Source organism: Mastigoproctus giganteus, chromosome 2, assembly GCF_048544385.1.
Source record: "Mastigoproctus giganteus isolate SK-2022 chromosome 2, ASM4854438v1, whole genome shotgun sequence".
NCBI classification, from domain to species: Eukaryota; Metazoa; Arthropoda; class Arachnida; order Uropygi; family Thelyphonidae; genus Mastigoproctus; species Mastigoproctus giganteus.
This window is the reverse complement of record NC_143576.1, coordinates 98,357,064-98,383,344: the sequence shown is the minus strand read 5'-3', so window position 1 is coordinate 98,383,344 and position 26,281 is coordinate 98,357,064. Positions and strand designations below refer to the sequence as shown.

General features: G+C 36.9%; 1 protein-coding gene across 1 annotated transcript in view; it reads left to right on the top strand.

Annotated features, from left to right (window-relative positions):
- Positions 1-1,443: 1,443 nt before the first annotated feature.
- LOC150089451 (protein aurora borealis-like) overlaps positions 1,444-26,281 on the top strand; it is a 119,396-nt gene continuing 94,558 nt past the window's right edge. Inside the window, exons 1-2 of the mRNA XM_090389986.1 lie at positions 1,444-1,731; positions 6,847-6,932. Of these exons, the coding sequence (XP_090246112.1) occupies positions 1,444-1,731; positions 6,847-6,932 (374 nt within the window). The remainder of the gene's footprint in view (positions 1,732-6,846; positions 6,933-26,281) is intronic.

Here is a 26,281-nt window from a genome sequence, read left to right as displayed (position 1 = left end):
GCTCATGGCTGCTGATTTAAATCCTTTGTGTTTCCTTTAATGCTTGTTCTTTTCTTTTGTTAAATTTTCTTATGTCCTCTCTGGTTCTCTTTCTAATGACTTTGCATAACTTAGTATACTCAATTTTCTCCTTGTCAGTGCTTTTCTTGCCCTTCATTTGTCGTCTTCGGTTTATCATGACAAGTGTTTCTTGGCTAATTTTTTCTTCTTTGGATTTCTTTTTACCTATAGGTTTCTTGGGCTTTATCATTTTCAGAAAGTTGTAATATTCCTCGTCGATATCTTGGTCCTGAGCAGTCTGCAGAAGCTCAAACTTGTTCTTTAGTTCCAGTACATACTGCTTTTTCTCCTCTTCTGTTATCTCAAAGACCTTTGTATTATTTACTTGAGTCAGTTTTTTCCTTTCTTTTCTTACATCTATAACTAGTGTGCATCTTACCATTCTGTGATCACTAGCAAGCGTATGCAGCATCAGCAAGAAAGCAAGCTTATGCAACATCAGCCAAAAAAAAAAAAAAAAAAAACACACCATGAGCTACTCTTGCAGATCGTCTGCACTGTTCAGAAAACTTCATATCTGCCTGCACAATTACCCCCAGGTCCTTTTCATTCTCTACCACTGTCAGTGTGGTACCACAGAGTTGATACGTTACTCTTTGATTACTGCTTCCCATAGGTAGTACTTTACAATTGTCAATGTTCAACTTCATTTGCCACCTCTCAGCCCATCTACTCAACTTTTCTAGATCCTCTTGCGGCAGTGTACTGTCATTAGTGTCATTAACAACCCTGCCAATCTTCGTATCATCTGCAAACTTGGACATTAAGCCTGATATACCATCATCAGTATCATTTATAAATACAGAAAACAACAATGGACCCAACAGTGAACCCTGAGGAACTCCACTAATAACATTAGTCCGTGATGAGCAGTGTCCATTGATTACCACTCTGTCTTCTCCCACTTAAACCATCCCTTTATCCATAGCAGCAATTTGCCTCCAATGCCACACTTCTCCAATTTGTGCAGCAGTCTTCCATGTGCAACAGTATGAATGTGCATGATCTTCAAAAAAAACCAGAATTTTCGAAAATCCGCCAAGTTGTGGGTTCGGCTAGATTTATGAAATGGATCTTGTAATTTATGATCTTTCAGTATGTTGATGCTTTTCTTTTTAAATAAAAAATTCCCAGAACAAGAAACTAAAAATATTGTCTAACTAATGATATAAAAGTGAATTAAAGTAAATAGGCTTAAAAACTATAGTTTATTTCATTTTATTATGACATATTTAATTTAACTTTTATTTTAATAATTTATTAATACAGGTCATACTACTTACCTTAATTGTTATGACCTAAATAAATTATTATCATTATTATTTACAGGAATGTGTATTTAATTCTTGTTATTTTATTTTTGTTTCCCCTAGAAATTTGACTATGAAAAGTCAATGTTCATCAAGTTCTAGTCATCTAAATTACTGGTGTAATGCTCAAGGTGACAATGATGACCCAGTACAAAGTGATAGTCCAGTCCGTACCAGAAGTAATAAACTTCCTGAAATTTCCTCATCCAAAAACAACTTTCCTCTGCCTGCCCTACAGACGCCAGACAAAAGTAGTTGCCACATTTCTTCTAATCCATTTGATATTGCCATTGACAGCCTCCATCTGCCATCTTTCTCACCATCTGTGTTTGCTACAACTGAAAGTCAGGATTCCAGTGAGGTAATATATTCATCCACATGTTTTTCTTGTTAGGCAAAGAAAGAGTCTGCATAAACCATCAGCAACGTTCCTCCTATGCACTTGGTCAGTCCTCTATCTGCAAGATGTTTTCTCTCTCTGCTGCCATTCATCAGTATTGTAATATCTGGTACAGCAGAAATCAGGTGGAATAAATGGAGAACGTGCTTAACCATCAGCACAGCATTCCATAATTAGTGAGAGCATTGTACGTTCAGTGAAAGCAAAAATGCCCATTTGTAAAGATTCAGCACAGGTGTAACTAAGTATTCCTGTGCTCCCTAGTTCCCCCATAAATAAACATTAGAAATTAACAGTGAATAAATGAATTACCACCAAATGGAGTGAGTTAACAACTAATCTATAATAACATCTTTTGTAGATGTTTGGAGTGAAATGCATACATTATTCTTGTTGATGCTGATAAAACAGGAAATGGAACTTCTTTAAAGTAATAGAATGAATCCACTATATAGAAAGAATGATTGGAAAATGAGAAACTCCAAAAATCCTGTGAGTTGGTATGTCTCTTTGCAGGCTTAGCGTTTTCAGAAGTGAAAACTCCATAATACTAGTGAGACAATATTGTCTCCTTGACTGGCTAAAGCTGTCACAAATTGAAATGAAAATTCAGAGAGAATAATATGAAGGTCATCTAATGAAGACTAATTAGAAATTTATTTTACAATTATTCTTCATTAGATGACCTTTATTTTATTCTCTCTAAATTTTCATTTCAATATATAACAGCTTTAGTGAGTCAAGAAGATATATCATCTCATTAGCATTATAGGAATTTCACTCACTTCTAAAAATTTTCCTCCATTCATTGTTTTCTTCATTCTTTTCTTCAGTAATGACATTGTGGAAGAATAAACATGTTTACATATTGGCACACTTAAAATACTGGCCCACTGCGTTTTGTAGTTTTCCTCCTTTTTTTTTCAAATCATTTTTTCTATACTTTATTCTATTACTGCAAAAAAAGGATATTTTCAGGCATTTTGTAGTACAGTCGAACTTTGTTATAATGAGCATCAAGGGACCAACAATTTCCTTGTTATAACCGTTACTCCCTATATCAGTGATGAGTTAAATCCACCTTCAATTTTTTTTTTTTTTTTTTTAATTCTCAATAACTGGATAAAAAGATAGTCAAAAAATATTAGGGAGAAAAAATAATACAGTATTAGTATATACCTACATATTATTTGTATTAATATTCAGTTTTTAAATTGATCTGGCCAAGCATTGTACATACAAAATTGTTTAGCAAATTTTTACGTTTGGGCATTCAAGATCAGACCGTCTATAGGAAATCCAGCACTTCTTTGTGTAATGAACCATTGAAACAATGTTTCATTGGCATTTGTAACCTTACCCTTTCTAATTTTTATTTTTTTATTATTATTATTTATTTATTATTATTTTATTATTATTATTATTTATTATTTATTTTTTTTTTCAGTTTTATGTTCTTTTCCAGTGCCGATATGTAAACATGTTTATTCTTCCACAATGTCATTACCATTGAAGAGGGCAAAGAAACTTTTTACACACTTCAACATTTTTTGCACCACATTCTAATTCACGAATAATTTTGACTTTTTCACAAATCGAGAGAGACTTTCTTTTGTTAGTCGACATGTTTCCAAAGAAAGGGTTTGTTTCTAACTGATTTTATTTAAAATGACAGTAAAGTGATCTGCATACAAAGTCTTAGAAGTCCCATTGACAAAATTCTTAAAGTCCCGAAATAAATTTATCGTTCAGTGACTACAAGACAATCTATAAATAGGGTAATGAGAGAAGTGGAATGCCAATGCACTATTGTATACCGTCATCCCCGAAAGGGCAAGCTCATAAACCGGCTGCTAATCTGATGCAATGCTGGAGGTCATAAAAGCTCAGTCTCCCTTTTCAATTTTGTCTATTCCAAGAATTGGGTGTTTTCGACTACCTGAGCAATTAAGAAGGTTTACATAGTTACCAGAATTTGTGCGGTATATCCATATAGTACGCTTGTTATAACAGTGAGTGAATGTATGGGAATACTCGTAAATTAAAATCATTATGGCTTTTTGCTCATTGCAGCTGTGATCTCATTGTTTCCGTGCTTGTTATAACCAAGTTTGACTGTATTTCAGAATTTACAATGGACTGTATGTGTGTATATAATATTATTTTTAAATCCTACATTTTTGTGCCCCTGGTTTTGATGCCCGACACACAAGTACAGCACCTGCTATACCCTAGTTGCAGCTCTGGGATTCTGAATTATTATTATTATTATTATCATTAGCCATATGGTGCAAGGAAGCCTGAGGCTTTTGCTGCACCAGCCAAAAAAAAAAAAAAAAATTCAAATTTACCCTAAGAGAGAGAGAGAAAGAAGTAGAAGGAAATCACCAAGGAAGAGAAGAATGATGATATCCAGCTCAGGACCCTGGGTGTGCCAAGCCCATGCTCACCAGATGTGAGCCCCTGGGGTTAATGTATTCCTTTAACTGGCCTATTTTTGCAACTTTCTCTAACCCTAACTATCTTAGTGAAAAGAAACCGATCAAAGTATTAAATCGCAGAATGAGCTCTTCGGGAAGTAGAAGCACACATTTCAGTTTTACAATGTGAAGCAGTTGCTCTTGCCCAGTATAACTAACTGCCAAGTGTACCTTTTCATATGGCACCTTTCACCAAATTCACCACTGTGCATTAAAGTCCATTTTGCCTTATTTGGTTCAAAACAATACACTGCTACTATCACAGTGGCACTGTTGCAAGGCAGTTTTAGGAATGAGATTATTTCCAGATAGATGTTTTCTTGTGGAGCTATGCTGGCAATTTCTGTGCAACATTAATCCAACAGTCATCAGTGACCTATAGAGGTATGTGGAAGAGTCATCTATGAAATCTCAGAAGATATGTCCATTCAAGTAATCAGAAACTGTGTGATATGTCTAAACTGTTATCTGAATCTTCAAGCAGACCATACTGAATACTTGATCTTGCAGCAATAAAATCTCACCCCTTTTTACTATATTTTGGTATATGAAACAATACTGTACAGGTAGCCCCTCAATTTACGTCGGGGTTAGGTTCCTGGGGGGACTGGAGCAAATGGAACCCTTAATATAATGGAGTCAGTTGGAAATCACAGGGTTAGGTTTCTGGGGGGAGTGCAAATGGAACCCTTAATATAATGGAGTCAGTCGGAAATCACAGAGTTAGGTTCCTGGCACCAAAAATTTTACCTACCATTTTGCATCGATTGTTTTGTTTTATTAGTTTTATTAGCATTGTTCATAGTTTTAGTAATAGTCGATGGAGGCATATTCATAGCCCTACACATTTTGCAGAGGCTTTCACCAGATTCCATCCTCCGAATATTGCACTAGTATTCAATGAACTACTTTTACCAGACATGGCTCTCTTTATTCTATTAAATTAAAAACTTTGTAACACATGGCAAAAACTGCACACAGCAATTACTATTATTATTTAATTTATTAATAGCACAATTATAAAAAAAATGTTAGCATAATAAATTTCCAACACGTGTAAATAGCATAAACAACAACCAACTGAATGCTTCACCGCATTGACCTTTACCACCCGCATCCACGAGTGGCTACTTTGAGGGTGGGAATCTTTCTCGTCTCTGATACGGATGCTCTAATTGCTGATTGGCCCAGATTGTCCTAAATCACATGAACAATGCATGATATATAGCACAATATGATGCCGATAAATTTTGTCTGACCATTTTAAACTTTTAATTTATAAAAAAATAATAAAAATTCCGTTGTGGTCAGTGATCGGTGCAAAATGAGGGCTACCAGTACTATTAATAGCAGAAGACAAGTTGAATAACTTGTCTTCTGCTATTAATAAACATAAATTCTAAATGGGGTACTTTTTATTGGCACATTGTGTGTGTGTGTGTGTGTGTGTGTGTGTGTGTGTGTGTGTGTGTGTGTGTGTGTGTGTGTGTGTGTGTGTGTGTGTGTGTGTGTGTGTACTGAGATGTGAGACAGGTGATTATCCTTTCAATCTGGTACTGTGAATATATTTTCTTAATCCCTTCTATTACCCCAGTGTATTTTCTACACCAAAAACGGAAAAACTTAGAAATATAAATATCTATTAGAATTACAGCAGCATGAATTGTAGCATTCCTCAAGTATGGTGTTTACTTCGATCTGCTATATTATTTTTAATCGGAAAAATATAGCAGTAAAATTATTTTAGTTCTTCAATGTTTGTGCAAAATGTAAGTCATACCACACTCCTATGATATGGCTCACATTTTGAATTTTCAATAGAGCTTTGGTTTCAGCTGCGGTTCATCTGTGGATTTGTATTTTCACCCACATCACTGCTCCAATAAGATGGTTGGAAAATTTTTTTTTTTTTTTTATAATAAGACATGTTACAAAAGATATTATTTGCTCAGATTATCTAATATACTGCCAGCATGAATAATACAATTTTAAAATGCTCAATTTTACATTACTTCTCTTTTTTTCAAAATAAAAACTAAAAAAAAGCATGGCAGATTTGAATTTGGATGCCTGCCGGATAGTTAAAGTAGCATAGTTTATGTTGCATGATGTTAATAAATTAAATCTTCATTTAAATATGATATACCTAAATAAGTCAGCTTAGAAAGATTTAATGCTTAATTCTATCTAAAGATGTGAATTTGTAAGCAGCAAATTTCTTTCAAAGAAACCAGTATTGCAATGATTTACATAATCTACAGTCAGTGCTCTCATTGCTATTACTACAAACCAAGTAGTGCATTCCCTTAGTAGTTATACATTACTCTTATGGTAGGTATTCTGGAATGTACTCAAGGAATGTGTTCAGTGTTACTGTTTGTAGTAATAGCAATGAGAGCATTGGGTGTAGGATATATGCATTGCAGCATGGTAAAATCTGAATGAATGGAACTAATTTTGCATTAATTTATATATATTGATATTTATTGATTAACGCCTTATATGCTATTTCACTGTAATATAATTTTGACTGTTTCTCTAGCCAAAAATGTTGAAATATGATGGTGTTTCTTATGTTAATTAAACTTATTTCTAGCAAAAGCAGTTTCGTTGGTCCATTGATCAGTTAGCTGTGCTAAAACCTGCTGATATTGATGAATCTTCACAACAGCATTGTCAAGGGTGAGATTGAAAAAATGTTAATCTCTGTATTATGGAATGGTAAATATGTAATATTTTACTAATGTAATTGAATCCATTAATCACATATCTGAGTGGTATTATCTCCTTTTGCATTGCAACTTAAAATGAAACTAATTTGACATTATATACTTAGACTTTAGTAAAGCTTTTGATACAGTCCTGCATGAAAAGGTACTATGTCAACTGAAACAGATGAGGGTACAGGAAAGATCCTACATTGCATCTGGCTAAGAGATAAGACAGAAGGTTATCATTAAAATGGTAGCTGGTCACCTGACAGGTGCCCTAATTTCTTTTAAATTTCCGTGAATGTGTTTTTCAGAAAACACATTTGGCAGAAATCTTCTCATCTTTGGTGGATAGATCCCAGCTTTTTTGCCATCTGTTTTCAAGCTCAGTGGCTATTTTCTTTTTCTCTTGTTTTGGACCCATTGCAATATGTCTCTTTTCAGTCTATAACAATGGAGGCCTTGGCAAACAACTTCCATGTCCAGTGGGAGAGTACTTGTCAAGACATGCAGGGCTGTGGGGTATTCACTATGCAGCACACTGTTTGCTAATAGCATTATTTTTTGAATACTGTCTAGTTTTCTTTTATTCCTAGCTATTGCAGTTTTATGAAACCATACACCAACACCATAAGTGATAACCAGGACAAAGACAGCTTTATAAATGAGGAAGCAAGTTTTCTTTTTCAAGCCCCAATCTGATCTGCTGATTCTACAAATTATATCTGCATTCTAAGCGCAGTTAGAATGTTGGTTTTGTATCAGAGATGGTACCAGAATATTTCAACTCCCGAACCATCCTAATAGAAGTAACAGAAACCTTGATGATGGATGCTTTTCTAGGATTGAGGATTTCTTTTAACAAAAGTGGTTTAGTCTTTGCTGAAATTGTTAGCTTACAAACTTAATCTTGTAGTTTGTAAGCTAACAATTTTATAAATGTAAAGTGTTTGCCAGTTACTCTAAAGCAGTACGTGTGTTTGTCCTTACAATGATAACAAGGTGTTGATGATTAAGCTTCAATAATAATGATAACAAGGTCATTGACAAAGGCATCCGTGGTGGAGAGATCCATGTTTAACAGCTCATCCAGTACCAAGGTCCAAAAGAATAGACTGAGCACTGTGCCCTGTGGTCAGCCTTTTGTTACCAGTCTGGTTGTTTGCTGATACCTTATTCTGACTCTCACATTTCTGTTTTAAAGATAGCTGCAGATGATTTGGTAGGGGTTTTGTGGTACATTTGTATGGTGGAGCCTTCACAAGATGCTAGGCCACCACAAAGCATCAAATGCACAACAAAATCTACAGATGGTCCTAACTTATGTTTTCGTTCAGTGGAATTTGCTGTGTTAATCAGATGTAGCATGGCATCTTCTGTGGATTTTCCAGGTATAAAGCCAAATTGTTTATCAGAGTGTATAGTCCAGGATCTTGTCTACCACTAGTAGCAGTTAAATGTGACAGTTAGATCTCAGTTCCATAGGGGGCTTATCTGGATTTTTTAGTATTAGTCTTAACATAGCTTTCTTCCAAGGGACAGGAAATGTTCCCTGAGAAAAGCTGTAGTTGTAAAGTTGGAGGAGATGGTCAGTAGAGGCAGATGCAAATTTATTGATCATCTCTACCTCCAGCAGTATAGTCCATAACAGTCTTTATTTTTTCTTGGGAAAAGGAAGGTTCTATTTCCAAGTTGACATAGGTATTATTAGAGTTGCAAATGTTCTGTTGGATGGAGGTCAAAGTATGATTATCAGCAAGGAATAACACATTAAATATGTTTTTTTACAGTTTTTTCCCAGGTATGAGTAGGTGCACTATTAGTGGCATTTACCCATCACCAATGAGAGCTTGTTTTTTTTTTTTTTTTTTTCATGTGAACCCCAAACACGAGAGGTATTAAAACCTATAGTACTTAATACCGTGCTTGGGTTGGAGGTTGAGAAGACGAAAGAAGATATTTGTTGACATTGGACTTGAACTTCTGTAGTTTGTAATTTTCAGGAAATACGTATGAAGGAAGGTTGTTCCAGAAAACGGCAGTTGAATGAATAAATGAGGAAGATGAAAAGTTGGTTCTGTGGGTTTGAAGTTGGACAGTAAATGGATGTTGGCTGGTGGCGGCACGTGTTCAGACTGTTTTGAAAGAGAGAGCGGGAATTATAGAAGCCAATTCAGAAGAACAGTGCCCATGGAAGTATCTGTAGAAGAGGCATGCAGCAGAAACAGTACGTCTATGAGAAAGCGAGTGGAGAGACTCTGTTAGAGATGAATCATTAATTAACCTAACTGCCCTCTTCTGAATGGAATCAAGAAGCCTGAGAGAGGTTTTGGGGGCACCACCCCAGATGTGGGAACAATATTCCATGGCAGGGCGGATTTGCAATTTATACAGAGTGAGCAGCTGTTTGGAAGAAAAGTAACGCCGAGAGCGAAAGAGAAAACCAAGTTTTTTAGATGCAGAGGGAGCAATATTTGTAATGTGCTTGTGCCCAGAGAGATTAGAAGTCGGGGTAATCCCCAAAAGAGATATATCATTTTGACTAGAAATCGGAGTGTCACTAAAGATAAGCATAGGAGCAGAAGAATCCTTTTTGCGAGATATAAGACAAGACTGAGTTTTAGAAAGGTTGAAATCAACTAAGTTGTCTTTGCCCCACTGGAGAATTCCTGAAGATCGGCATTTAAGGAATTGGTAGCAGATTTTCGAGAAGTTGAAGCTGATTGAGTAGGACAAGGTTTCTCAAAATGGAAAGTGGAATGCAACATGCTATCATCGGCAAAACTATGGATAGGATTTCCAGTCAATGGAAGAAGGTCATTGATATACAAGAGGAAAAGAGTGGCGGAAAGAACTGAACCTTGGGGGACACCGGCATTAGTGGAGAAGTTAGAAGACAGAGAGCCATCACCCTCAGTGAGCGATCAGAGAGAAAACTGGATAACCAATTACTAAAAACAGTTTGTAAACCATAAGTTGGAAGCTTGTTTAGAAGACCTTTATGCCAAACACGATCAAAATCCTTTGAGATGTCAAGAGCAACTACTTGTATTTCACCGAACCTTTCCATTGAATTAGTCCATAAATGGGTAACATAAGCCAGAATATCACCAGTGGATCAACACTGACGGAATCCATACTGGCAATCGTTGATCAGACGGAAGGTTTCTAGGTAGTTTAAGAGTTGGCAGTTAATTGATTTCTCCATTACTTTAGAAAGAGTAGAAGTAATTGCAATGGGACGATAATTGGATGGGAGGGATTTGTCACCCTTTTTAGGAACTGGCTGGATATGAGCAAATTTCCAATCAGAAGGAAAAACACCTTTGGAATAAGAAAGTTAAAAAAGGCGGCAAAGGATAGGAGTAAGTTCAGGAGCACAGGTTTTGAGAACAAGTGGAGAAATACCATCAGGACCTGAAGCTTTCTGCATCAAGATTCATCAAAATCCTTCTGATATCCTTTTGACGGAAGACCACAGGAGGCATTGAATGGAGCGTGTTCAGAATGGTGGGAGGTGTTTTACCAAGATCATTGATACATGAGCTGGAAGAGAAATGGGATGCTAGCAAGTCAGCTTTATCCTTGGCTGAAGTGACAACAGAACCATCTGGTTTGGACAGAGGTGGGAGCAGAGATGGGCAAAAGTTGCGGCCAATAGCTTTGGCAAGAGACCAGAATGCTTGGCTACCATTAGGGCAAGAAGCAAGTTTTCTACTCTTAGCCAGTTCAAACTCTAGTTTGGACTGATTAATAACTGCTTTACAATTGTTGCGACCTTTGGTGTAGGCAGAAAATGAAACTGAAGAATTAGAAACAAGCCAATTACGATATGCAATGTTCTTCTCTTGAACAGCCTTAGCACATTTATTGGAAAACAAAGGTTTAGATAAAGGATGAGATTTTAAAGTGGAGTGTGGGATAAAGGATTTCATTCCTGCAAGAATAATTTCAGTGACACAATCTGGGCAAAAGTTGACATCAAAAGTTTTGAAACAGTAATCCGACGAAGGAAAAGAAGAAAAGAAGTCTCCATTTTGCATTCTTGTAATGCCAAACAACACGAGGTTGGGAATAGCCTGAGGTACATGGATTGGTTAAAAGTGATTGATCCTGCATTTTTCCTTGCATTTTCTCTTTATATCCACAATGTATGATGCTGTTTTCACATGGTCAAGTAGGAATTTTTTTTCTGCAAGGTTCCATTGGAGAAGAGACAATCACCAAGTTGTGATCTGAAGTGCCTAAAGGACCTCTCACTTCGACCGTGTACTTAGAAGGATTGTTTGTGAGAAAAAGATCAAGCGTATTGGCTGTATGATTAGGATTGTCCGGTATTCTTGTAGGTAAAGGAACAATTTGTGCTAGGTCATTAGTAATTGCAAAAGCCTCAGCATCTCGACCAGCTGGGTCGGTGTGACTAGAAAACGGAAGCCAGCTGGAGTTGTGAACATTAAAATCACCAAGGAAAATAACCTCACTGTTAGAAAAATTGGACTGGAGAAAGTCAAGTTGCAAAGAGAGGAAGTCAAAGAGCTCCAAGTGATTAGTGGAGTTTGGAGAATGGTAGAGACAACAGATGAATTTGACACAATGAGGTAGAGAGATTTTAAGCCAGAGAAGATCAAAGAGAGGAGTTTCCAAATTGCCAAGTCTCTGACAGGGAATATCAGAACGGACATATGCACAAGTACCACCTTTGAGGCGAAAGGAATCATACAGTGAATAATTTGGGCATCTGAGATGAGCAGTAGTTGAATCAACCGATAACTGAGATTCTGTCAGAAAAAGTACATGGGGTTTGGCAGACTGCAAGTGGAAATGGACATCGTTGAGATTAGAATTGAGACCACATATATTTGTGAAATGAATTAGGAAGTGCTTGGGAGGTTTAGATCTTTTTGCAGATAAGCTTGCTCTATTAGTTTGACAATTCATGGTGTATTCAATAGTAAGAAAAAGTGGGTGGGACATGCTGTATGAAGTAATGAAATTTTTGGATAACGGTTACACGTGGTAAGAATATACCCAGATCCTTGACATAACGTGGCCTCGACAATGCTCCCTGCATACATACTACTCGAACTCACTCCAGTCACTATCTGGCAGAGTAGAGGTAGCAAGATTATACACTAGCTGATCCGGAAGCTTCCTAGAGAGTTACCAATAGGTTCGGTCCTGTGTACTAACTAGCGGCCGGCTGCGAACACCGTTTTAGAGCTGTACCCTCGAAATGTAAGGAATATTGGATCTCGCCACGATGTTCATCATAACCTCAAAAGTCATCAATCATACTGCATGATGGAAGAGATAGGGAAGTGTTGACCGGAACTTAGGTCTAGAGACTAAACATGGGTTCCACCACTTCAAGCCTCCAATAAGCAAAGTGATGGTATTTCACCGGTTGATGAGAGTCATCTACCACCTAGTACTGCCTGGTAACATAGAGGGGCGGCGTTCCTGCATGTGGTGTGGGGGCCACACCTCAACCCCTGCTTACGTTGGTTCACATCTGGATGGTCACCCACCATGTACTTCTGCATGGAGGTTATACCCAGGATTTGCCGGTCACAGACCGTCCAGACTTCGCCAAAATTGGGTCCACTTGACATGAGTGTCACCCGAATATCAGTTCCATCAGCGTTTTAGACTCCCAGGTAGCAAGTACAGCTTGCTGGGATGATGCAGTATATGACTTCCCAGAGGTTGGTGTTCCCAGTTGTTCTGACCAAAGCCTGCCAGGATTCCCTTTTCTTGCTCCTGATAAGGGTGGTGTGATTATTTTTGAGGATCCTGTAGGACTCCGTCAGGGCAGTGATCTCATTGACAGGCCAAGATGCTCTTGCCCTTTGAGTTTTCCTTGCTTGGTGGACCCTTTGCCAGAGGGTGTCCAGTTCGTGGCATCAACAGGAGACAGGATTTTTCCTTGATTTCTTTTTATGCATGGAAATTTTGCTTGCATCCCCACTCCCAGAATACGAGATCCATTGAATGGCAATTGCAGATATCCCTGAATAAAGTGCAAAGGTGGGCAGGGCGCAATGGGTATAGTCTATCAAAAAAACTGTTGCAATCGACTTTAATAATCAACGAAAAATGCGCACAGATCCTGAACTTCAGATGTAAATCTTTACCATTCCAGTGAATAACAATATCAGATTCTTGGGATTAATCCTTGACAGAAAAAATTTCTTTGAGCACATTTGTGCATACTTCCCGACTCAAAAAGCTGAACATACTCAGAGCTTTATCTGCCCTGTCTTGGGGAGCAGACTATACATCTTTGCTGCTGTAATATAGAGCATTGATCAGATCCCATTTGGATTATGGTGCTCCGATCTGAGTCTGCCCGAAAGAGTACACTACACTGGCTGGATCCTATACAGCATAGTGCATTGCAGATTGCACTTGGTGTCTTCAGGACATCTCCAGCTTATAGTTTATATATTGAAACCCTCCGCAGAAAAATATTACTACTTAAGTATGCAGCTAAAATACAAAGTCGCTGTCAACATCCTATTGAGCCATAACTATTTAATCCACCACTGCAAAATCCCTATAGAAATATACCCAGTAAAATAAGACCATCACAAGTGGGGAATAATCATTACAAGTGGGGAAAGAATAGTCTACCAACACTCAATGTGAAGCAACTCCATGCAAGCCATATTTAGAAATACGCTGATTTTTTGCCAATATATACTGATAGCTCCAAATCACATTCAGCCGTTGGAGCAGCAGCAGTATTTCCCTCTACTATCATTTTGGCTGCCCTTCCACCTGAATATAACAGCTTCTATGCGGAACTTCATGCAATAAAATTAGCTTTACATAACCTGAATCTCTATCCATCTCTAAAATACATAATATGCATGGACTCTCTCAGCTCAATTACAGCAATGCAAAACTCCTCCTACAAGGTTCACCCTGTGTTAAATCAAATCAGAAGGCTCCTATTACAATTTGAAGAATGTCATCAATCAGAGACATTTTGCTGGATCCCACCACATTCGGGGATAAAGGGAAACAAACTTGCTGATCAAACTGCTAGAAATCCATCAACTTTTGATTTAACCTCTGTTCTGGTTCCAATCTCTGACTACAGTCACATCGTACAAACAGCATGTCTCGCACATGCTGTTTAGGGAACGGCACATACTTAGGGAAAGAGCTATGGCACACCCAAACCAATAATAAACTATACCTGTTGAAACACAATCCAAAGCTTTAGCACTATAGCACCAAAACAGTGCGAAGAGAAGGCACAATCGGTCATACATATCTGACTCGCCTCCATTTAATCACAGGCAAAGATCCTCCTCATTGTCACTGTTCAGCAAATTTAACAGTCATACATATTCTGATTGGCTGCCCTTGCTATCACCAGAACAGATCATCCGTCCTGTTTTCCCTTAGAAATCTACGAGAACCAATGACCTTACAACATATTATTGATGATGATGCAAACATCGAGTTTTTCTCTTATCTGAAAAAAATTGGACTATATGATAAATTCTGAAATATCTCCGTAAGCAAAATCAAGTGGTTATGCCTAAATTTTGTTTTTAGCATCTTCCTGTGAGTAGGCACATTATAGCCACAGCAGCTTATGTACCGTTAAAACCCCACAACACACACGCGCGCGCGCGCGCGCACACACACACACACACACACACACACACACACACACACCTTGCATGCAACAGTTATTGTTTGAATAATTTTTTCAGCATGTGCCTGAGTGCTGATTTAGAGTCCAGTTGGTTTCTCTGGAATGATGAACTTAGGGTTTTGTGGATGGTATTCCATTTGCTTTTTTAATGTTATGCAATTTTAATGTAATGTTATGCTAATGTTTACTGAAATAATGGGAGAAGGAAAATAAGTCATCTGAAATAAAAAAAAAAAAAAAAAAAAAAAAAAAACCTGAAGTAGCACTGAGACTCTGTTCATTCTGCAGCTTGGAATCAAGAATCCTTATAATTTGATTTGATTCTTATAATGCTAGGTGTGTGTGTGTGTGTGTGTGTCTGTAATCACCATTTTAGATCTTTTTGACTTAGTTTGAATGAAGTTTCGAATTGGTTTTAATATTTAATAGTAGATTAAATAATATTTAATTCAGAGTTATTCTGTGGGACTCAGCCCACAGAACATGGTCTTAATTCCAGACTATTCTTTTTCAACTGAACTATTTTGCTCAAATTGCAGATCAACTCAATTTGAGAAAGATGTTTAGCCACACAAGAAACTGTCTTTGCTGTCTGAAAAGTTTGATGATGTGATGTGATCAATTATTGATCAAAATTAGATGGATTCCTCACAGTTAATAGCACAATTAGTTTAAAATATAAACGAAAAATTTTCAAGCTCTATTAAAACAACATTCCATATTAATTTCTATATTGACTGATTCCCTAACAGAAGCTAAATTTAATGGACCCAGTAACAATGTTAATTTGGCAAAAATAAGAAATTCACATCAGAGAGAGAGCTAAAGGAATGTACATGTACATGTAATGTTAATTCCCCTGAGATAGAAACAAATAAGTCACCCATTGAATTACTGCACATAAATTAAAAGATGTCACAGACAAGAAACTACCAAAAATCAGTATTGTCTCCAAAGATCTATGTACTGCCAAAGAAATGGAGAATCTGAATTTGAAAAATAACTTTATTAATATAGATACACAAACTGGAATTTTACATTTTCATGATCACACAGATTAGTATTAGTATTAGTATTAGTAACGGCCGTATGGTGCAAGAAAGCCTATGGCTTATGCTGCACCAGCCAAAAAAAAATCCGAACAAAACAATGATAAAAACAAAAATTAAATAAATAAATAAATAAATAATAATAATTAATAAATAAATAAAAATAATAAAATGAAATTAAAAATTAAATAAAAAGGAAATTAATCCTATCATCCTATGCGCTTCCCTTACCCGAAAGTACTATCCAGATGACCTTTGAATTTCCCCAAACTGTCGGCCTCTACCACCCATGAAGGCAACTTATTCCAGTAATTTATAACTCGCTGGCTAAAATAAAACTTCCTGCAGTCCAATCTAAACATTTCCCCGCGTAACTTGAATTTATGTCCCCTAGTTCTAGCATCATTTATAATCTTGAAAATTTTGTCCTCATTCATTTTACTGATGCCTCTCAGAGCCTTAAACACCTCAATCAAATCTCCTCTAAGGTGTCTAGTTTCCAAACTCTGCAACCCACATATTCGAAGTCTTTCTTCATAAGGACGCCCTTTTGCCGATCTCACCAGGCGAGTTACCCTTCTTTGCACCCTTTCAAGAAGCTCGATGTCTTTCTTTAGGTGCGGTCTCCATACTTGAACACAGTATTCCAAGTGTGGTCTAACATAGGCCTTATATAATGGGATTATCACGTCCCTATCTCTACTTGCAAAAGTTCGATAGATCATATAGATAAAAGATAAAGGTTCGATAGATAAAAGATAAAGAAAAAATTAGATTACAGAATGCGAGGTTCAGATTAGTGATGATATCACAAATAAATTTATTTGTGTTTCCTTAGTTAAAATTGGTGGTAAAGATAAATAATAATAAAAATAATAAAGAGAAAGATATTTATAATACTATTTATAGTATTATAAATATCGTTTGTACGGGGATATTATAAATATCTCCACACAGACACTATTATGTCCAAACCCAGCTTATTCAAAAGTCTAATAAGGAAGAGATATCAAACAAATTTATAATAGATGAAAAAACTATTAAAAAAAATACAATGACTACTAATCAGATAATTGAACTTTACAATGGAGAAAAGTATAAAGAACTTGCTTTAACACAAGTTCTTAATGTTGATAAAAATCAAATGTTGTCAAATAGCATGGTAATTTTGATCCTTATAATGTTAGTTTCATAGGAAAGGGAGAAAAGAGTAACATAACCACCATACCTTAGAGTGTTCACTCCTAACACTGTTAGACTCCTAGCAGTGTTAGGAGAATAAAAACCCTAGAATAGTTTGCAAACATAAAATCTTATTTGATGATGGAATTTAAACTTGAACTTTTCTAAAATATAAATTTATTCTCAGATAGTTTATGGCAGACATTCCCAATTGTTGTGGTGCTGTAAAACTTGAACACATTTGGCCCCCACCATTGAATTTTTCTGATATATGGCTCCTGCTCTCATATCCCACAATAAGCATAATTCCGTACAAGACACTATTGAATATAATTTAAATTAGCCAATTCTGGTAATCATGTATGACTCTTGTATTCCTAGAGCTAGCAATGTGTCTGAGTTTATTCGTGCCATTTTTCTTCTCTTTGTAATATTAGTGTTGCGAACGTAAATTTGGGATCATCAGTGAACCTCCTACACTTCCCGTAGAATTGTGAAACTGTGCCAACAGTAGTGCAGATACATTACTATTCTTGATTTTGTGTTTTAATTTAATTTGTGGTGGACAAGTTTGTAGTACGGAAAAGGAAGTTGTATAAACAGTATCCGTAAAAGTTTGTTGTCAGAAAAAAAATTATTATTACCCACTATTCTGCTCTGCAATCTACTTTGATAAGTTACTTTCCACCATTTCTACCAAGGAATATGAGTGAGTGGTTACACTCTACAGTTCTTCCACAGATCTCTTCGCAAATGCATCAAATCTTAGTCCTGTGAAATTGGAACAACTTATTGAGTTATCTTGTGACACGACATTTGAAATGATCTTTTGTCTATCTTCATTTTGTTGATCTGTGAAAGAAAAATATCCTGCAATGTCTGGAAGAGCTTTGGATACTTGTGAAAAGATTTAGCTAACCTTCTCAACTTCCTACCAATGTGATTTTCAGCCATGAAAACACTCGTGCAAAATTGCAAGTTACAGAAGATCCCTTTGTTTGCCTATCTGCTGTCAGGCCCAGATTTTAATGCCAAATTTAAATAATCTTGGGGTTCTATGCAGAGTTGTTCCAGCATTCTGTGATATTGGAACCATGCAGAAACTGCCACTGCACTCCAGAAAATATTGCCTTGCCAGGATTGAACAATTGTGTCATATTTATCGGTATTAATATTAGCTATAAAAGTAGAAAATATAAATTATGTATTTCCCTCCTCACAGAGGTAACTATCCAGTTGACCTTTGAATTTCTTCAAACTGTCAGCCTCAACTACATGCAGAGGCAAACAACTTGTTAACTAAGAGAAAACTTCCTACAATCTAGTCTAAACCTCTTGTCTTGTAATTTGAATTTGATCCTTAGTTCCAGAATTCTCTATAACAAGGTAAATTCCACCTTCTTTCATTTTACAAATCCTTCTCAAAGCCTTATAAATCTAACCTCATTCAATTTCCCTCTAAGGTGCCTGGTTGCCAAGCTCTGTAATCCATATAATTGAAATCTTTCCTTACTCTTTTTCTGATGCACAATGCACGTTACCCACCTTAGGACCCTTTCAAGAAGCTCAATGTCTCTTTTGTCAGATGAGATCTCCATGTTTGGGCACCAGTGTTCCAAATGTGGCCTTATACAGTGGGATAATCATATCCCTATCTCTACAAGATATTCAATAAATCATCGATAGGACACCATTGGCTTTCCTGACTGCCTAGCTCAGAGACCTTCATGTGCCTGTAGTGTAACTGCCAGCAGCGGCGTATTCAGGAGTGGGTAGAGGGGGCATATGCCCCCTTAACCAAAAATTAGAAATTAAGGAAAAAGAATGCAGGTGGCTTTCTAAAAAAAAAAACTCAAATGCCTGGTTGGCATGCCGCTCTGCCCTACAATGATACCTGGACCTGGTCACCATGCCCCTCCTTGTGATGATACCTGGATAACCACTGACTGCCAGATCTATTTCTTCCTCTACTGCTTTAAATTCAACCCCACCAAGTGTATGAGTTATTTACACACTTGGGGTTGCTCTTCCCCAAGTGTAAGGCCTTGCATTTTGCTGCATTAAAATATAGTTGCCACTTTTTTGACCATTCTTGAAGCCTGTTCAAGTCATCCTGGAGCACAGCATGGCACTGATAATTAATGACTCTCCTCATCTTTATGCTACCTGCAAATTTTGACATCACTCCCTCTATCTCTTCATCAATGTCTTTTTATGAAAATCAGAAACAACAGTGGTCCCAGAACTGATCTTTGGGAACCCCACTTCTGACATTACACCAATTTGAAGAATATCCACTAATCACAACCCTCTGCCCTGCAACCCATCTTAGAATCTTTCCAGTAATCCCACATGTTCCAGCTTATACAGTAACCTCTCATTTGGGGCTGTCAAATGCCTTGCAAAAATCCAGATAAACCATTGATCTGTAAGATCTTTCATGCTGGGGAGAAGCTGAGATATATGAAATTACAGATGACTGTTTATTATAAAAACTTTTGAGCATAAAGGCAAGTAAGGCTCCTGGAGTTGATGCCACATATATATATATCCAATAATTTTGAGGGAGGGAAGCTAGAGAGTGTATTGAACCATTGGTGTTAGTTATGAAGGCATTATTGGATTGGGACAGACTCCTTTGGATTGGAGAATTGAAATGTATCGCCAATACAAAAAGGCAGTTTTAAGAGCAAAGTCAGTAACTAGAGATCAGTTAGTCTGACTTCAGTGGTAGGGAAAATTTTGGAAGCAATGAGTAAGAATGCAATTCAGGGACATTTAGATAGAAATGGCACTCTCAAGGACATACAAGATGGTTTTGTTAAGGAAAATCATGTTTAACTAACCTGGTAAGCTATTTTGATACAGTTACTTATGAGTTGGATGTAGGGAACAACCAACTCATAAGTAACTGTATCAAAATAGCTTACCAGGTTAGTTAAACATGATTTTCCCTTAACAAAACCATCGTATGTCCTTGAGAGTGCCATTTCTATCTAAATGTCCCTGAATTGCACTCTTACTCATTGCTTCCAAAATTTTCCCTACCACTGAAGTCAGACTAACTGATCTCTCTAGTTACTGACTTTGCTCTTAAAACTGCCTTTTTGTATTGGCGATACATTTCAATTCTCCAATCCAAAGGAGTCTGTCTCAATACAGATCATTGCAAAGTACAGTCAGGCTTTGTATAACACGTGTTTACACTACACGAATTCGATCATACAAATTTATAAATAGGGGAACGATATCGTATATAACACAAACCGAATTCGCTTATGTACGATTCGCCTTTGTGTTTACAAGAAATGGCAGTCGAACGCAGAATCACTCCCACTGAACACAACACAATAGGAATGGAAAGAAGATTCCAAAAATGTATTTATGTTTTTTTATATCAGTGAAGGGGAAACACATTTCACCATAATAGCGTAAAAACCCACACAATTCCAGCTATCGGTATTATCCCAAATGCAATTAGATCCGGTTTGCTACCAGTTTATAACAGATTCCACTAGCAGCAATGCAACTGGAAATTGTTTTTATTGTTTTATGGTAGTAACCCCCAGAAATGTGCTTTAGTAAAATATGAGCTAGTGAGGTGCTCATAGTGTCTCTGCCTTCAGTGTTGTTTATTCAGTTGCTACACGTGCACAGCTTTGTTTATGTGTATCAAGCGTGCCTCCTTATTTTGTAATTGTGCTTTATTTCCTAAAAATGGGTAAAGTACTTAAAAGGTGTGGAAAGGGAGCATCCTGGTGAAGACACTACAAATTCAGAGAGAAAAAGAAAAGCAATATCGATAAACAGAGGCGGACTGGGTCAAAAAATTCTTACCCAGGAAAATTTGTAGTGGCCTCATACTAGCATTTATGGCCAAAATCACCTCCGGCCCACCGGCGTTTTCCCGGTAAGGCTTATGGCCAGACCGCTTCTGTCGATAGCAAAAAAATATGAAATTATGAAACACTTTGAGCAAAATGAAAGACCATGTGATATTGCACGTGGTACAGGCCTAAATGAGGCAACGCTGAGAATTAAAAAGAATGCAGAGAAAATAAAAACAACTTTCATAGCAGGAACAACTCAAATTGTAATTAAAATCCATTAGATTAAAACACACAGAATTGGAAGAGATGGAATGGCTATAATCTGTTTGGATAGAAGGCAAAAGCAGTAGCAATATTTTATTACATAATAGTCGTAATAAAATACATATTTTATTAAGATTATTTATTGTGTTTGGTAATGTTTTGGTTAGAAATGTGTGTTCAATCTTGTGTGGTCAGCACCTAACCCCATTTTCCCATAGGGCCTGTTGTTTATATTGCACAAGAGGTTCTAGGAACACAACTATCGTGCTATACGAGGACTGACTGTATACCTATTCACTTCATCAGCTTGTAAGACTTTCCCACATCCATTACACAAGGGATCTGATTCATTTTCTTCTAATTTATTCACATACGTGGAAAACTCCTCATCCCAATTTTTTTGCTCTGTTAACCAATGCTATCTCATACACACCCTTTGCTACCCTAATCTTTTCTGTGCTACTATTATAGATCAACTTGTAGCTGTTGTAAGGTTTACAATTTTTTATTGCTCTGCAACTTTTCCATTAGTCTGGCCAGCTCCGTATTGTGATCCATTTTGGAATCCTCCTTATGCTATATTTTCTTAATGGTATGTATGCATTCATGGCTTCTGTGATTATTGCTTTTAAGGTATTCCGTAATTTTAATGTATTTGCTCTTCCTCTACAGTCCACCCAATTGTTAGATGCCATGTAGTGTCTTAAAAACTACCATAATCCCCAATTTCTGAAATTAAAACCCATGCTTTTAACTACTGCAACATTTTTCTTTATCTTCTAACTAATGACTACACAATCACTAGCTCTCAATGGGTCTTGTACTGTATGCCCAATGATGTCATCTGATTCATGAGTAATGATGAGGTCTAGAATATTCTTACCCATAATAATCTAATATGTTGGTACAAATAATAATTATCTGGTTTATTTAAAAATTTTGCTCCTCATGGTGAATTTCTCTCCCACTTATTCCAATTAGTAGGGGCAGTTTGAAGTTGCTGATTATAAGACATTTACACTGGCTTGCCCATTTCATCTGCATGTATAGATTCTTGTCATACTCTTCACAATCCTCTAGTCTGCAGATTACTCCCACTCTCATTATGTGTTTGCTTTCACCTAACTCATGCCACATAGGTTTTTCTGAGACACAAGTTCTTTTCATATTCAGGCTGCTTTGATTTTAAGAAGCATAACCCACCACCCCCTCCATCTTCCCTAAATAAATTATACATACCATAGTGGAACTCTTCATCCCCAATTTCCATGTGACACCACAACTCTCTTAGCTCTATTTTATCATCATTAGTTGTCCTAATCAGGAGTTTGAATTCCCTTGCCCATTTATTGACAGTACTCCTGACATTATGTAGTCATTTAAGACTAAGTATTCTTCTGTAGTTGGCTAACCTGACAAACACCTTAAAATTATTTAGGCTTGTTTCCTTAGCTTTATCGTCCTGTACATTTGAAATGTTGCCCCCCCCCCTCAGAACATCAAACAAAAATTCTTGATGCGTGCAAGCATTACTTTGACCCATATCATCAGATAAATGCATACCTATGTTCTCTCCCCCCCACCCCCAACTAGCATTTTCCTGAACCCTTAATGCAGCATTTCCCAAACTTTTTTAGTCACGGAACACTTTTCATCTCACAACATATTCACGGAACACTTACGAAACGTAAGTTTAGTGGGAGCCAAAGAACCATTTGCTAATATTTTATTACATATGACGCACTGTGCATCGGGAGTATCATTATTTACAACAAGTGTAAAGCCAAAATTCAAATAACTGTCATTATACTTTTGCTTTGGTCTGTTATTAGTTGGTTCCTGTTTTTTCACTTCGAAATTTTGGGGAACAAAAGGTTGCAATTATTTATCCTCACTTTGAAGTGTGATAACATTGTGTTTGTTTTCATTGACCACAGTTGCACTACTAGAAGTACTTTGCTTCTTGTTTTAAAGTTCCTTTTTTCACCCACAAATCCATGATCACATATTTTAATAATATTTCGAAATACTAATAATTATCAAAAAAAAATTATACAGTGGTGCCTCGCAATTTGACTATAATCTGTTGTCGAATTGCGGGTCAATATTCTCCATATTAAGTTTATGGAAAATTGATTAATTCGTTGTCGGAGAGAAATACACAGTATTATTGACTTTACTATATTCTACCATATAACAAACGAAATTACAAAATACATAATGAGTACATACATTTCATTGAGCCTTAGATGTTGGAAGGATGTTTTATTTATCTTGTTCTACCCTTTCTCTTCTCCTCTTGGCTTGAATGGGGATGAGGAATTGATCAAGGGTGGACTGTCTCTTCCTCTTTTTCAAGATAGCCCTGAAGTGATGCATAGTAGTGTTGTTAAACAAGTCTGTTATTCTAAGTTACAACAGCAGTGTTGGGGTGCCATTTTAAACAAGCAGACTGCACCTTCTCCCAATGGAATAAAATTTCTTTAATGGCAGCTGTTGGCATCGGCCCTTTTTCCCTGTCTTCTTCTTCAAGTGAAATTTCCTTTTCTCTCTCTTTTGCTTCCTGTTCACTGAGTGTTTTAAGTTCTTCCACAGTTGGTTCGTCATCGTGATCCTCCACAAGCTCTTCCACATCAGCCTCATCAACTTCTCCTATGTCGAGGTTCTCCACCGTCAAAATGATTTCTCGCATGGCCGCAGTTGCTTCTGATTCTTCAGCAGCTTGAACTGCATTGTTGTCATCCCGAAAAAAGGAAGGAACGAGTTTCTTCCATGATGCACGAAGGGTCCTCTATGTCACTCCCTCCTAGGCAGTTTTAATAAAGGAAATGGCGTGAAGAATATTGAACTCAGTCTTCCAGAACTCCTTCAGTGTCTTATCAGAAGAATGAGTCACGTCAAAAAGCTGTAAAAACAAAGCCTTGGTGTAAAGTTTTTTAAAACAGGCAATTACTTCTTGATCCATAGGTTGGATCAGTGATATGGTGTTTGGAGGCAAAAACTGTACTTTGATGAAATCAAAGTCAATTTCAAGAGTGTTTACCAAGTCTTGGGGGTGGATACTAGCATTGTCAAGGATCAGCAGTGCTTTCAAAGGTAAATTGTTGTCAATGAGAAATTTTTTTACGCTTGGGGCAAACTCCTCAAAAATCCAATCTTTGAAGACTTTCTGGTCTACCCAGGCTTTTGCATTGGATCTCCACATCACTGGCAGTTTGGACTTGATGATTTTCTTCCCAAAGCAGCGAGGATTTTTAGAGTTGTAAACGAGAAGTGACTTTACTTTAAAGTCTCCGCTTGCATTTGCTGCCAATAACAAGGTAAGCCTATCTTTCATAGGCTTATGTCCTGGTAGTGTCACTTCTTCTTGCGTGATGTATGTCCGATTTGGTAAGTGCTTCCAAAATAACCCAGTTTCATCCCCGTTAAAAATTTGCTTCGGCAAGTAGCCTTCCTTCATGATTAAATCTTCAAATTTTTTCACAAACTCTTCTGCAGCCTTTTTATCTGCACTAGCTGCTTCCCCATGTCTGAGAACACTATGGATACCTGTTCTACCTTTGAATCTGTGAAACCACCCACGACTTGCCTTGAATTCATCAGTTTGATCTGAGATACGTCCTGGAATTTTCTTCTGCAATTCTTCAAAAATTAACCTAGCCTTCTCACAGATCATTGCCTGAGTTACTGGATCTCCTTTCATCTGTCTTTCTCTAATCCAGGTAAGAAGCAGCTTTTCCATTTCTTCATTGATTAAAGATCTGTTTCTGTCAGAAATTTTCATTGCTCCAACGAACACACTAGCACCTATAAAATTGTCTCTTTGTTGCCAAAAAGTTGCCACGGTTGACCTAGGGATGCCATACTCTTGAGCTACATCTGTAATTGTTCTACCTTTCTGCACTTTTTCTATAATTTCTTTCTTCTTTTCTATGCTCAACCAAGTGTGTTTCTTTCCTGAATTATTCAGCTGTTCACTTCTCTTTGGACCCATTATCAAATTTCACTCAAAAAATAAATAACTGCCAAAGCACAAAATTTTTTACTTTATGAGAAATACAGAATTATAAATTAGCACAAACAACTAGAGCAAATGTGAACTCAGACTACGATTATTAACAAGATAATGTTGTCTCATAACTGAGGAAGAACTGACGTCATACCTGTAGCTATCTTTGAGGGCGGCAAACGTAGCTGAACGATTGAGGGATCTATTCCCGCTTTATCTATCATTAGTTAAATGTTACTCTCGCTCTTTAATACCATTGGTTAAAATGTATGAAGCAGCCGTCACGATTTAGTGCTATTTAGTAATATTAAACGCAGTTACGTAGTCCAGCAAAGAATTCTATCGTGCAATATCATGTAGCGTTTTCGCTGGCCCACAAAATCCGACTGTCGAATAGCGGTACGTCGAATTGCGAGGCACCACCTGTACAAGGAAGCGAGTTTAGTTATGATATTGGTTTGCTTTCTCCTCTCCTTCAACCCATGTACTCCAGGCTAAATCGCATGCGAATGGTATACTAGATCACCACATTACTACTTTTTTGTGGGTGTCATTACCTCTACGCATACTTCTCTATGCAAAGCCCGCTGAAATAAAGTGTTCCGCGGTCTATTTGATTATTATTAGTCTATGCCAGTATATTAATAACCGAAAAAAAATTAAGTATTATAATGATACAAAAGTGGTGTATGCTACAAATATACAAAATTAATTTATTTTATTTTATTTTTTTAATTATTAATTACAATTTTTCACAGAACACTTGTTCACATCTCATGGAACACTAGTGTTCCGCGGAACACAGTTTGGGAAATGCTGCCTTAGTGTATCCTCTACGATACTGGCACAAATCCTTGCACCACCTTTGTTCAAATGGGTACCTTCTCTACAAAATCTATTCCTTCTATCTGCAAGTGTGGGTCATCTGGAACACACTGATAAAAAAATTTTCCTCCATAAAGCCTTGCAGAGTCTTTCAAGTCTTGAGTTAATTCACAAGGGTTTCAGCATATAATCCCTCCTGTTGTGTTTGCAGAATTGAAGGCACAGCATTTTTGCAGCATGATCCTATATTTACCCAACAAATCAAGTCACTTTTGTTTAATATTGTTTGTCCCCACATGAATAATAATGCTCTCTTTATCCCCCCCACACTGCCCAAAATCTGATGATCTCTTGGTAACATCAACTGTTGCTGTAAATCAGTAGCAAGTCTCCCATTAACACTGCCCAATGTTCATATCATATTTTTGTAATATTAAATTTTAAATTTTTAGTGATTATTACTTAAATTTAAAACTAATCAAATGGTTT